Raw genomic sequence first — 15,438 nt, forward strand, 5'->3', positions numbered from 1 at the left:
TACTGACAAGCTTTCCATTTATCACCATGGTGTCCGAGGACATGGCCCTTAGCTGAGCACAGAACAGACACCTTCTCGTCAGGGTGGCTCTGCCAGATGGTTTTTTAGCCATCACGAACTAAGTTGCTCTCTTCATATGTTAAAATTACAGAGGAGTTTGAAGGCTTATAAAAGCTAGAAGCAACTTCCAGGTTTAATGCTGTTTTTGTTTTGAATTTGGAAAGTGGTCACGTTATTAAAAGTATCTGTTAGTTTAACTTACGGTAGACTTAGTTTCTTAACCAAAAGCACTGGAGAATCCAGTTTTATCAGCCTGAAAGGTGAACAGTATTGCTTGCAATATGACATAATGAGGGATGGTGTTTAAAATGAAAGAACAAGCACAGGCTGTGCTTCAGTTTCCCAAGCTGTGCCTGGAGGGTCTTATCCTAGCTAGGGCTGCTTAGGTGGACAGTGCCCCCTTGAGTTGTGCAGCGGGCTAACCAACCACTATCCCCTTTCTATTAAAGAACATTTTTTTCTTCACTTGGAATTTCATATAATCCCAATTTTGATTAAAAACATACATCTTTACACATCCATGAAAAAAGCAGGGATAAACAAATGTTAATAGCTGAATCTCTACTGAAATGTACACTCTTGATACTTTTCCTCATTTTCCAAATTTTCAACAATGAGCAGGCAGTAGTATAACATCATGAGGAAAAAGTAGGATGTGTCATTTCAGTAAGTTATGAAAACTCCATCTTCCCAATGAAGCAGTGCATGATTAAAGACTTTTTTCCTTTTTTGTTTCACTCCTACATGGACTTCAGGCAATATCTAAGTCCTAATTCTGTTCCTAGACTAGAATCACCTCTCACTTTGCACTTTCCATGCCCTAAAAGGCCTAGAGAGAAGAGACATGCCTTTTGAGAGGTGGGCTGCAGTGGCAAGGAGAGGGATAAGGCAGTCACCGGAAGGACTTCTGTGGCCCAAACCCTCCAAAGGAGGCATAGAAACAGACTAGAAATGCCACAAGGACTGTCACAGAACACTGAAGGCCTGGCATGGAGCTGGAAAGCCTAAGTTTATAAGGAGCTAATCAGATGGTCATTTATCTTTTCCTCACAGTGCTTGGGGGCCCAGGCTCAGCTGCAGTGAAAACAGCCGGTTCCACTGTTAAAGGACTGGAAATGAGCAGGCCACAAGAACAGAAAGGGATAAGGGGCTGAGCCTGGAAAAGCAGAGCAGAATGGGACTGAGTTGATTCACTCAGAGTCCCCAAGGCAGGATCCCAACACTCATTACTATGAGGACTGGGTCTCTCTCAGCAGGCAGCAGAGGTCATGGGGCAGAGTCCAAAAAGTTGGCCTTTGTGCTGAGCACAGAGGGAAGCTGGTGAGCTCTCAGAGTGGAATAAAGCATTCTGGAGCGCAACCAGCAACTGGCTAGCGAGGAGGCTCAAAGGAGATGCAGCAGGTAGAGAGGTGGGAAGAAGGGGTTTAGGAACACCTGAGCAAATCTGGGGACTTGAATATGGGGTGGAATGGGGGGCTGGTATAAGCAGCTGAGAAGAAAGGAGCGATATATTTAGGGAATGCTGGGAGAAACGCCCCTGAGGTTGACACTGAAATCATACAATGTCGACAAACTAAACCAAGGGGAGCATGAAATACGATTGCAGTACTTGTTAAGGCAATTCTCAAAGCCTTAATAAAGGACTGATCAGATAATTGTGACAATCTGGGGTATTAGGTTATATCTAAGTCCATGGGGATTTTGTAACTTTTATAAAAGATACGTTAATAGGTTTCAGTTTCCCTTATCAAATTTTCATAGCCTGGAAGTTTGATAGAAGTACGAATTTATTGACATCAATTTCTTTAAGCTATTATTCCAACACAGAGAAGGTACTGAAGAGCTGAAGACAATGATAATAAACCTACAAGATCTGAAGTTAAGTCTGCAAGACCCACCCCCTCTGAGAGAGAGAGAAAATCTGAATAAGTCTTCAAAAAGAATCCAGAGACTGCTCCCAATTATAGCAAGAAGTAATGACAGTTGGACAATTTAAGCATTTTATCCAGAAACATAGATCTATTCCATAGATACCAAATCCATTACCATATAATTGAGTTTGAAAATATACAAAATATTTGTTGTTCTTACATACTGAAATTAAAACCTAATTTTAAAAAGTGCACAGTAAAAACAGCGTAAGGAAACCTATAATATCCATGGTACATGTATTGTTCTCCATTTTACTGTCAACATTACATTCTGTATTTGCCTTACTGGTTACAAATATATTTTAAATGTTTCAAGGCCATTTACAACACTGACTAGTTTACTAGGTCCAAAAACACCCCAGCTTCCTGAAGGCGGCCCGACACTGGACGAGGGGTCTGGGTCCTGTAGCTCCGTGCAACAGTAGCAGCTTTGGAAAGAAGTCGCCAACCATCTATGTGTAAACTATCGACTCTTGTTCTTTTTAGAATTTCCCTGTGCAAAGAAAAAGATCAACAATAAGAACACAGACGTCTAGAAAAGTAACTCCTCATTTATGGTCAGGAAGGCCATACTTCACTTTGGAAAACTTTAGCTTCTAAGAACAGCTGATAACCCTGCATTGCTAACTTTTAATCAAAAAGCAGTCTGTTACTTTCAACTCCCCCACTCTCTATTTCCATGGACCCTATCCCCCTGAGGCTGAGGATTGGCAACAAAGGAAGAAAACAAACCTCAAATATTCATTTTGTTCCAAAGACAGGGAATTTACTGATTTCAGACTCTGAATAAAAATGTTTAGCCTAAATAGGTTTCTTTACTGCTTAATAAATACCTTCTAAATAGGTCTTAATAGATACCAATTTTGAGTACGTGCCAACTAACACCCAGTGGCAGTGATCTGAAAAAGGAAGCTCAGATCCTGGCTGAAAATGAGCTAAGGGCAGATGTCTTCACTCATTCCCAGGCCCCCACCCAGGTTGACAGTTGGACTTTCCAGCTTTATATAATAACTCTCTTCTTTCTGGAAAAGTTCATTTTTTAAGAAAACACTGTTAACTCGACTCCTATACTTAACTATTAGGTACAAATACATTTTTGTCATGTGTGTGCTTAATGCTTGCAGAACACAAGCTTAAATAACAAGATGATAGCCAACAAATGTTTCCAAGATACACTTGGCCTCCAACGGAGACCAGGTCAACTCTGCCATAAGATGATGCCCCAATAATCTAAATTACTAACAAACTGGGCAAGGGAGAGCACAAAATACAGCAATCACAGAATGATCATAAAAAAGTTAATAAAATAAACGAGCTCTGTGTTTAATTAATGACAAATATTTTAAGGACTCAATTACAAAGTTCTGAGAGGACTTGAAAATTCCCTAACTTCTAAAGTAGCTGCAATACAAATTCCTTTGGGACAATGAACTTTGCTGGACTCGATACAAAATTTTCTCAATTCAGAACAAAACGGCTTCTGCAGCTCTAGGGTCTGAAAAGCTTCCCCATAAGCACTGTTCCTTCTTTCCAAACATTAGATGCTAAAACAGCCTTTCTCCTAATATTCAAACTAATATAATGTGATTTCTACCATGACGAGGAATATAACCTGTGAACTAGCTTTCTGGGAACCGCTGGGACATCGAGAAAAAGGCCACAGCAGTTGTAGAAGTCGAGATTCAAGAGGACTGACTTCCCCACTCATCACCTCCAATCTCATTTCCTGAAGCACAAATAACTGGAGAACCATCATCAAAACCACACTGTCTGGCTACAATCACCACAAGATGCCCCAGGAAAGTTATCACACTCTCCTGCTCTCTCCAAAGTAGCGAAAGGCCAATGAAGATCACGAAACTATAGGGAACAAAAGTATCACACAATGTGGATTCCAATGCACTCGCAAGACAGATCTTCCAGGAGACAGCAACTGAGCAGAATGCTGCCCTCACCACCACTAGCCAATGCTAAAATCAAGCTATAGTGTATTTAGCTCTATTTCTGCCCCAGTCCCAGCACCTAGAAGGAACTCAATACGTGGCTGCTAGGTCAATGAAAGGCAACAGCAGAGTTCAAAGAGCACAGGTTAGAGACAATAAATCCCCACTGGCACTGGTACATATTGTCTGAGTTACAAAATGTGCAAAGCATTTGAGATGATGCATGGAACCTAGTCCCTGGCTTCCTGAAGCCCACATGTCCTGGTAAAAGAGCACATACTACGCTACAACAAGAGACATGGGCTATGCAGACACGCACTTCAACATACAGGTAACTACCATTACCTACTGACCCCAGCCTGGATGAGCTGTGGCTTTATGGGAAATGAAATCAAAAGAAATTTCTGGAAAAGAACAAGACATTCCTAGGTTATATGGATGTATATGAAAATAAATCTGCTAAACAAGATGATTCTTCAACAGCACCATTTTAGACTCCTATGTTAAAAAAAAAGAAGAAGAAGAAGAATCCCCATCAAAACCTTCCTAAAAGTTGCCCTAGATGATAAAACAGTAGCAGAAATGCCAAAGGTGCCAAAAATCAAAGGACATAGTATTAGGCCTTAGAGGTCAGACCTTCTCTCAACTTATAACCCAATCAAAGAAACTGAATTTCATGTTTAAATAAGAGGACAAATGATATGAAGAAAAACCATTTAAAAACACTTTGAGTCTCTTCACCTTTGCTCCTGAAATGCACGGCAATGAAATACCTTATATTAAATACATTACATATTAAATATTATATTACAGAGAGACTCCCCCACCCCCCGCTCCTCCCCTACCTTACTGGACATCTTCAGTGTGTCAATCTCTTCTCTCTGTTTAGACAATGTCTCGTTCATGCTGCACAGGTGGTCACTCATCATACTTAACTGATCTTCGTAACTCCTCTTGGTAGTTGTCAGCTCGTCCTAAAAGGCAAAGGAGCAGAGAGAAAAAAAGAAAAATCAAAAGCCCACTAGTCACATCACTCTAAAGTTTTTTTAATTTATAGAAGGAATTTGAGAAAAGCAACCTATCAAGATGGCCTGTATGATCAATTAACATGAAGAACAAGCCACTGGCCTGATACGAACACAAAATTAAAACAAATGGGGGGAAAGGTTTTCTTTTCAGCCTTCAAAATATGCTCTGAATCTCTGTGCAAAAAGACTGTCCTTCTATATCAGGTATAAAACCATCACAAAAAAACCAAAAGGGCTACATTATGTTTCCAAATCCCTTCGGGTTTTCCAGAGCCTTGGGTAAGGTGGGCAAGTCTGTCTTGGGGCACATTCCCACTAGCCCAGTACCTACTAGCTCATCGCCCTCAGCCCTTAGGCCAGGACCCTCCCTGGGAGAAGCACCTGTGTCTGTCTTCCCATCTATCTGCTCTCTGCAGCCCCTTAAAATCTAATCCTGTGCCCCTAGCTAATCGGATAAACTAATCTGAAACTAGGAGGAAGCAGGTGTTACTGTGCTAATGTGTTTTTTCTCCGCCTACATCATGTTTATATTTAATAGAGGCTTTCTGGAAATAAGGCTTTAAAACAAACCAGTGAGTAAGGAAGAATATTTTACAGCCCAAGCTTTGAGTTTGGTCCATTTTATGAAACAGTAAAGAGAAGGAACAGAGTCACATGAACAGAACAAGAATACAGCCCACCATGACAGGGATTAAGGGTGGGAGGGACGCCAGGGGTGGGTACATAAGTATCATTTTAGGAAATGCTGACTACAAAGCTATTTAAAATAAAATCAAGTTAGAGAAATAAGCAATATATAACTTTTTGCCTGACATAAGTAAGATATTACTTTAAAATGAGTTAGAAATAAAGTAGTTAGAAAAATGTATGTCTAGAGGGTGAACACCACTACTTTGGAAAGGAAATGCTGACTCTGCGGCCCCAGAACTTCCAGTGAAAACGGTATTAACCCCGTGTAGGAAACACTTCTGAACCCACCTGAAGTCTGCTGATGTTCTGACCGGCTACTTTCATGTCTTCTGTCAGTGCGTCTTTAGACTTTTCAGCCAAGGCCAGTCTCTTTGAGAGTGCTCGGCACTATTAAATCAGAAAACACCCTGTTACTTCAGGGGGCATTTCCCCAAACCAAATTCACTTCAGGCCTGTACCACACACTGGAGTACACATAAGATATGGTCCCCCTCTCACCACTTTAATAAGAAAAAATGTCTACTAACTCAAGCTTATCAAGGTTTCTCCTAGCTCTAGCCTGATGACCAGTGGTTACAAAAAACTTAAGTTTGGTTTTTTTTTTTAAAGGATTTAATTATTAAGAACTCTCTACAACCAACGTGGGGCTTGAACTCACAACCCCAAGATCAAGAGTCGCACATTCTACTGACTGAGCCAGCCAGGCGCCCCTTAAGAAGTTTTTGTTTTGTTTTGTTTATGGTGTTTTTTTTTTTAAGATTTTTATTTATTTATTTATTTGACAGACAGAGATCAAAAGTAGGCAGAGAGGCAGGCAGAGAGAGAGAAGAGGAAATAGGCTCCCTGCTGAGCAGAGAGCCCGATGTGGGGCTCGATCCTAGGACTCTGGGATCATGACCTGAGCCAAAGGCAGAGGTTTTAACCCACTGAGCCACCCAGGCATCTCCCCTCAAGAAGTTTTTATACATTTACCCAGAATTCATTTATCCTCACATTGGATGTGAACAGAATTGGTTATTTCAAAAGTTGTGAGTGGCATCTGACCATGCAAGATGAATCCTAACGCACTTTTCTTGTGTTTTAGTCCTCTATTAGAGACAGGGTTACAGAACAATAAAAGCTTTACAGCCCCAGGCTACAGATTAGGCTCTAGGGGAGAACAAAGTGAGGTCAGGAATGCAAAGATCCCAGCTGCTTTCTTTGGGGTCCTACCAAAGCTATGCTCTCCAGAGACAGACCTGATCAAGAAGAAAGAAGAAAAATTCTGTTTCTCACTATTGTTCAAAGACGATGTGCCATTAAAAGGCTCACTAAACTTCTGATAAGGCCACGCATGCGACTGACAAGGAGGACCTGCTGAGACACATCTGAATGCTGTGTCGACATTCAGATGCTCAGACTAACTGTTCCCATAAAGTCACATGGAGGGGTCACCACTTCCTGTTTATAAACAAGGAAAAACTAGGACAATGTAGAAATTCTTGCAGCACATTTACCAAGATAAGCAAATCTCTTGGAAATAAAAGAGCCTCAGATATTCCCCAACTACTCATTTCATTCCTCATAAGAGAATTTAAGGAAAGTTCTGCCAGTCAAATCAACCACCATCTATTAGCCAAACATCTACCATGTGTTCAACACTACACCTGAAAAAGAGGGAGAGAGTTTTGCAAGATATGGGTCTTCACTGCAGTGGCAATCAAGTGTGAGACACTAATTGAGAAGGCAGTTAGGGACCCAGACAAGAACACAATTCCCGGGCTCAGGAGCTCCACACTATGGCGGCTCCACTGTAAGTCAGTCAGCTTGCTGTGCTGCCCATTCTCTATAGCCCAACCAGCTGTTACCAAACAGGTAGGTAATGGCAGCTTGTGAGCAACATGGAGCTAGACACATCATTTATTTCAGGGAAAATGTAGCAAGGCCCCTCTCTACTTCCAAGCAACTGGGCTCTATCAACCTCTCTGTGTCTGCAGTGCAGGAGAAAATCACCAAGTCAGTCCCAATAAAGGGTACTGCCTTTTCTTTCCCAATTTCTTTAACAATTTAAGGCAATATAATTCTCCATCTGCCATCTGTAACTGATCTTTTAAAGTTTTAAATCAGATACCTTATGGGTATTCTAACATGTTAAGCGACAGCCATTCTGTCTTACCATTTGTCTCATACTCTGATTTCTGTACTTTCTCCTTCATTTTCTCCTTTGTAATTAACAAACTGTGTATGATTTTATTGAGTGTCTTACATAGTGTTTTTCTAATTCTCCTAAGAAAATGAATTATTTGGTTAAGAAGAAAATATAACAAAAAGTAAGATTGGGGCGCCTGGGTGGCTCATTGGTTAGGCCTCTGCCTTCAGCTTGGGTTGTGGTCTCAGGGTCCTGGGATTGAGCCCCAAATCAGGCTCTCTGCTCAGCGGGGAGCCTGCTCCCCCCCCCCACCTGCCTCTCTGTCTCCTTGTGATCTCTCTCTCTGTATCAAATAAATAAATAAAATCTTTAAAAAAAAATTACATAACAAAGATTTTAAAAGATTACATTTTTTATTTCATCATTCATAGGAACTCATTTCTACCACTTAGAAATTAAAGAGTATTTAAAAAAGAAGAAGGTGTATTTTGCTTTTTAATTTCTCTGCATGAATTGTCCTTGACCTGTGAATGTGTACCTGCCTATAACTCTCTCAAACAAATAATCACTAATAGTAATACTCCAAATATCTGTGATGTGACCAAAGGAAAGGTGACCTAGAAGTGTCTCAACTATCTTTCAGTAACCTGGAAAGGACAAATCAGTCCTGTATTTGTTGAAATGAAGATTTTTGTTTGGATATAGCCCAATCAATATGAATTCCAACCAAATTCACATGGATGCACAGACACAGACATCTTTCTTCCAGTAAACAGCAGGAGACTTGGGCAGTGCCCTAATTCCTGCCCAGATTGGGAAAAACCACCAAATCTAATCCACTCTCCACTCACCTCAGCGTAAAAGTGCACTGACTTACTGTCAGCCAGCTGCAATTGAGAAGTCAGTTCCACTATCCTGGCCATGTAGTGATTTTTAATTAAGTCTTCACGAGATTCCACATCTGGAACCTAAACAGAACACACAGAGTTAAATAAACAAATGCCAGTGAAATGAAGCACTTCTAGAAAAGACGACCATCACTCTAGAAGAAAAAAAAAGGCAACATTTGTACATTTTCTTGTTAAATATGATAGGAAGTCAGTTTCCCTACCCCTCAAAGAAACTTCAGACAAACCAGGTAAATGTATATTCCAAATTTCTTTTATTCAGCATCCTGCTCATATCAGAACAAGGCTATGGCTTCAAAAGAACAGAGCAACAGTGAAGTACTAGGAGGCCCACTACCTCTGTGGCCATGTCCCTCCATCCCACTGTAATGAGCCATAAAGCTGGCTTTCAAAATCTCCATCCTTCTGACACCTATGTCCTCCTCTCAGTGAAAGAAGGCAGGGGAAAGGGAGCATTTACTGGAACCCCTAAAAGCCAAACATTCTTTTCTTCCCCCAAATTATGTTAAGACAGCTCTAATATTCTTAAACACATTAACCAATTAAACTATTTCTATAATGAACAGTTGACAGCCCTTGTCCCAGACCAATGTTTCTTATAGTTTATTACTCTAGCAATGGTGCACTATGGAGTTTAGTTTAAAAATATACACAGAAGTAAAAATTAAAAAAAAAATATAGAGAGAGTTCAAGATTACCTAAACTAAAAGGCAATAAGGAAATCAAATAACTTACCAATCTACTGGAACTATATTTATCAGCTTGCCACATTGAGTGGAATGCTGAAGAACTTCAGTGTTCCTTGAGAGTATATTTATAAAGTTACATTTTAAGTTATATTATATTATATATTATAAAATTTTATAATATTTCCAAACTCAAAAGCCAAATCTGACCTGGATTCACTCACTTGATGGCTGGAAAGAACTCGCAAGCACACTGTTGGTCAAGGCCCTGAAAAGCCCTGCTCCCCAGCCTGCCCACTGGGAGGCCTGACGCCTCACACAGGATGCCAGCCAAGCTGATGGCCAGGCTCCCACCACACCTTGTCAAACTGCCAAGCCAAGTCATTCAACGAGGCGATTACAAAAACAGGCTATAATTTGTTGGTGACAGTTAAAATAGAACCAGCAAGAAAAGCAACATGGACCCATGGATGGAGGAGAAAAACACTGACTCCTCATTTGCTAGAACTGTCAGAACACAATTTGACAAAGCTGACTTTTGCAGGATTTTGTGAACAAACACACAGCCAAATATTTACAAACAAACGTGAAGCCAAGCACACATTACCTCATTGTCAGATGTCCTGGTTAAAACCCCAATCTAGAACATAAGAGGAAAAAAGCTTTAGAACAGACTGTTTTGACTTCCAACACAATAGCTCCAATACTTGTAATATTTTCTCTTCTCAGTTCACACTGTTTTTAAGTGCACTGGGAGTGCAGACCTAGAAGATGTCCTGCCTGGTCTTCTATTACCAGGAGGCTGTACCTATAGAAAGCTAACTGCGTTCCCTATTTCCATCATGAGGCAGTAATGGATAATGATCACTATTTCCTTTTGAAATGCTGTAGTCCTTTTCACTGAAACCCAACAAACTGACTGGGAAAAGAGGAAGAATAGTTCTGACTCATCTTCTCATTTCTATGCCTATTTCCAAAGCAGCAGCCAAGGAGGAGTAAAGACAGTTTTATGGTGACCATAACAACTGAACATTCCAAAGAGAAAACACAAATAATACTCTGCTGAAAGTTCAAAAGGAGAAAGAAGAAATACACTTTTGATGTAATGTTTTGACATTAGTAAGTATTCATTTCAGATTTAAATTAAGGAAAAAGAAAATGTAATTTCAGACATGTTAGGGTTCTGCCAAGTTTTTTAAAGATTGCTTTTGTGGATTAAGATTTCAATAACAGATAGTCATGAATAATGGTTTCAGGTTATTGTCCAAAGTGGAAAGGCATGTGCTTGGGCACAGTAACTTAAGGAACCATGGAAACTCAGTTTCAGTGGATTCTGATACACTCATAGAGGACACCTGATGAACAGTTTTCACAGATTCTAAATCAACTCCTCAAGAGTATTACTCTGAACACTGAACTGTGTATAAACTGAGTACACGCTAATGAATGTCATGCCCACCTAGCTGTAAAAAGGATCATTTATAAGACTTTTTTTTTTTTTAAAGAATCATAATTTTCTACTCACTGAAGCAGAAGTAGCAATTAGTCTTTCTCTTTTAGTTAAAAACTGTTTATGGTAACATGCCAATCATTTAATTTTATATATTTAAATATGACTACATTTGGCAAAAGGAACTCTGAGCACGCATCTATATTCTGCCTCCTCGCCTTATCCCCTGACTCCTGGGTTACGGTTTGAGAATATGTTACAGCACATGGACCCACTAATGAATGGGATCATTCATTAAGGAAAACTTAATGTTCATAATTTCAACATTTTCTCATATGATGTTAATGGGAATGTAAACTAATACAGCCTTTTTAGAAAACAATTTGGCATTAAAAGGTCAAGAAACTCTAAAACATTTGTAAGTTTGAAAAACCTTATAAAACCTTATAACCTAGTAAGTTCCAACCCTGAGAATACATCTCAAAGACATCACCTAAGATGCAGAAAGCATCTTATGCATCCAAGCAGATGCTATTTAAAACTGTAAAAATTATAAACAATGTCCACTTATAGGTAAACTAAGGTATATTTTATGTAGAATACTATACAATCAATCACTAAGTTTATACAGATTTCTAATAATAGCATAAATGTTTGTGTATTCACATTACCCTAAAAGGTTTGAAATTTTATATACCAAAATTTCAACCATGTGTGAAATTTTGTAGGAAAAATGTTAACGGTAGTTGTTTGGGTATTCAGCAGCAAGTCAACTTTTCTCTTCTTTTAACCTTCTGTGGTTTTTTAATTATCTACAGTATGCATGTACTCTCTTTATACATAAAACATATATTTCAAATTCTACTAATGCTTTTTAATTCCAGCAAGAACAAGAAATTTGTATTATTCTGCGCTTTTCCTTTCTTGAGATTACTGCCATATTTTATCATGATAAACTGGCAGGTGACTGAAAGCTCAAATTATACCATCAGATATTTTAATGACAAATACTATGCATTCAACCATTGCAGTGCCATAGGGTTAGAAATAATTTATCTATCTGATATAACTTTTCAGTCCCAAGATGCTGGAACCAAACTAATTTTCTGGGGGCCTGTAAGATGAGCTTCTTTAGTCAGTTAATTTTAAAATGGGCACAGACTTGTTCCTGACACCCAAAAGGAAAATGAGAGAAAGGAGGGACACAGAGAGCTACATACTTCATTCAGTGAAATCCACTAAGGGTGGGTGAAAACAAGGGCATAAAATAAAAATTAAATAAGAACGAAAAGAAAGGTTAAAAAGGAGCAATATCAAGAAGGTAGAAAACACCATCACTTTTTCATCTCAATGGTCTCAGGCTGTTTTTGGCAGGAATCTGCCTCATACAGGACAGAAGGAGGGTTATGTGGTGATACCTGTCTCCTGGCCTGAAATACTCTTCTCTTGCCTTGAACTCCTATTGACTTTTGAAACCCATTCATGTTACCTCTTTTGTGCCACCCCCTCTCCCCCGAGCCCTCCAGTGGCCTCCTCTGTGACTCCACAGCACTCCACAGATGTCTACCCATGCCTGTGCTCCCTTAGATTGAAAGCAACAAAGACCAACTGTGAAAAAGGAAAGGAGGCTCATTGTGTCTTGGTTCTCTAATCCTGTCCATCATAGGCAATACCCAAAGCTGGGGTTCATGGAAACTATGGCACCTCAACTATACTGGAAATCATGGGTAGAATTCTGAATTCAAGAAAATCAAGGAGAAGGAAAGAGGAGTTGGATGACAAATACATGTGAGTATACAGGTGATACAGGTTTTGGATGAACAGGTATCAAAAGAAACACCTTGAACAAAGACAGGGAAGCAAAAATGCAAAGAATGTTATCAGTGAAGAGCTCAGTTTGGCATTTTCTACAAGAAAATGTAGAAGACAGGGAAAGAAAGGTAGTCTGGAAAAGGTATCCACAGATCTCGAATGCCAAACAAGTGAGTGGATTATATTTTATAGGTAACAGGGAGCTACCAGAAGTCTAGAAACAAGAGAGTACATAATCAGTAATATACTCCAGGAAAATTACTCTGATAGCACCTTATGAGGTGGGTGGGAGGAAACAGACCCTTAAGAGATGCAAACAGAAGAAAAATCAAAGCCATGTACACACATGCTAACTGAACAGACTAGTTAACATAACAGTGACTTCCAAACTCATCAAACACAAATAACGCCATCAACACTCATGGCCCAATACTGCTCCACACTATAGGTTCTCCATGTCTTTGGAAATCCTTCTCACTTACATACCTAAGAATCATGCTTGCCATTGAAGATGTTCAAATAAATACAGTCCTCAACTTTGAGCAACTGACATTAAGGACTCAAACACACAATGTTGCCAACTCCCAGCATTTCAAGAAAGGCAACCAGTAAATAAATGAGTTTATATCAGCTGATATGTTTTCTGACACCAACAGGAACACAAGACCATGGCTGTGGGGGTGAGGGGGGCTAATATGGCCCCAGATACCTTGGATTCCATCCTAGTTCCATTACTTACCAGATGTGTGACTTCAGTTGAGTTATTTTACCTCTCTGTCCCCCAGTCTCATCTACAAAATAGAGATATGATAGTACCTACAATCTTACAGGATCTGTGTGAGGACTGCCTAAGTTAATGTACTCAAAGTCCACAGCACCATGGATGGCCCACAATCACTACAGTCATCACTGTTGTATGAGCACTCTTCCAGGTCTAGTCAGGTCCAACAGTTACTTACTCCTGGCCACCAGCAACTCTACTGCTAGTACAAGTGAAAGCTGAGGGAAGAAACCAATGCAAGGAAGCAGAAAGAGAGGGGGTAGAAAGAAAAAAATCCAACCAGAGGGAAAAAAGTCTGACCTGAACAATGAGACAGTCTCTGAAGGGAAATCCAAAGATGAGTGGTGGTGGGGTTGCACTTTCCCAAATGGTACCTGAACAGATGTCAACATCCTGCTGTGTGTTGAATGTGCCTCTAGATAGTCTGCTTGCCCTCGCCAGAGGCAACGTGCAGGACCCATGTCTGGGACTGAGACCTGGGATCAGGAGGTCACCAAAGGATCATCCTGTGAGCATAGTGTCTACACCAGTCAAAACCCTGAGAAGTTTGGTTTATGTATTTTTGCTTTTCTAAAAATTTTAATTCCTCCCCCATATTTTATTAAGAAAAGTTTCAAATATACAGAAAGTTGAGGAAAAAGTTTAAGAAACATCGATATATCTACCACCAATACTTAATAACTAACATTTTGCTATATTTGGTTTATCCATCTATATCTATATTTTTTCCCTGAATAGTTGGAAAGTAAATTGCATGTATTAGGATACCTGACCTAAGTACTTTGGCATTTATCTCCCCAAATTAGGATATTCTCCTAAGTAATCATACATCCAGGAAAATTATTAATAAACTGAGTTTCTGACACTATTAAGATGCAATAGGGTCTATATACATCTTGAAATAAAAGCTGGTTTGTATGTTTCATTATCAGGAGTGCCCTGAATAGGATGCAAAGTAAATCTGAAAAGGACCATAACTTGCCCTTTCACTGCATCAGTGAGCTACGGCGTGGGTGGGGGGTGGTAATGTTAAAAGCCTTAGGACTTTCAAGAAGTACCATGGCTCACCCCAAGATCTTCAAGAAAGACTTGTATAAATGTACCTAATAAGGCATGTTTCTGATTATGAGGGGTTTTTCCCCTCTGATTTCTTCTTTCCTTGATTTTCTAATTTTTTTTTACTGTAGGCAGAGTACTACAATTAGAAAACTTTTCTTAAAGTAACTTTGAAATTACTTGAAGTAATTAATAGCTCCAATATTGATGTTTCTTCACCTTCTAAATCACTGCAGTTAAAAATAAGGCAAGAAATATAAGACTGGAGGGGCACCTAGGTGGCTCAGTTGTTTAAGTGTCTGCCTTCGAGGCTCAGGTCATGATCCCAGGGTCCTGGGATTGGCTCCTTGCTCAGCAGGGAGTCTGCTTCTCCCTCTCCTCCCCCTGCTCGTGTGCTAGCGCGCGTGCTCGCTCTCTCTCTCTCTGTCAAATAAATTAAAAATAAAATCTTAAGAGAAAGAAAGAAAGAAAAGGCTGTAAGATAACCTGATGGGTTTATGTATTTTATATATACATCATAAAGCTTTCTAGGAACTATGTAATTGGTTTAAAATGGTATTTGTGGCCATTTCTATGAAAAGGAAGACATTCAAGACCTTGGTCAGAAACATAACCCCATATTACAAATATTTCTATGGAAAACAGAATCACCTTAAAATTTTACGTTCTAGACCTTTTCCAGGAATACAGTCCTCACCATGGGCAAGTCTCATGCAAAAGCCAATAGCTTTTTGAAGGAGGCAACCTGCTCACCACTTGCTCTTCCTAGGACATGTAGATTATACCTGTTTTATATGGACATGTTATTTATTTATTTATTCATTTACTTATTTATTTAAGGGGTGGGGGTGGTGAGGGACAGACAGAGAGGAGAGAAAGAATCTCAAGCAGGCTCCCCACTGGGTACAGAGCCTGATGTGAGGCTCGATCCCACAACCCTGAGATCATGGCCTGAGTCAAAATCA

The 15,438-nt window shown here is 39.7% G+C and overlaps 1 protein-coding gene across 1 annotated transcript in view; it reads right to left on the minus strand.

The window, feature by feature from the left end:
• Positions 1-1,829: 1,829 nt before the first annotated feature.
• The window catches only part of PPP1R21 (protein phosphatase 1 regulatory subunit 21), a 63,651-nt gene continuing 50,042 nt past the window's right edge, over positions 1,830-15,438 (minus strand). The window contains exons 18-22 of the mRNA XM_082746846.1: positions 9,982-10,014; positions 8,632-8,748; positions 5,941-6,039; positions 4,780-4,908; positions 1,830-2,484 (exon numbers count right to left, since the gene is read on the minus strand). Of these exons, the coding sequence (XP_082602972.1) occupies positions 2,455-2,484; positions 4,780-4,908; positions 5,941-6,039; positions 8,632-8,748; positions 9,982-10,014 (408 nt within the window). The 3' untranslated portion in view covers positions 1,830-2,454. The remainder of the gene's footprint in view (positions 2,485-4,779; positions 4,909-5,940; positions 6,040-8,631; positions 8,749-9,981; positions 10,015-15,438) is intronic.

The sequence above is a fragment of the Mustela nivalis genome (genome assembly GCF_964662115.1).
Source record: "Mustela nivalis genome assembly, chromosome: 8".
Lineage (NCBI taxonomy): Eukaryota > Metazoa > Chordata > Mammalia > Carnivora > Mustelidae > Mustela > Mustela nivalis.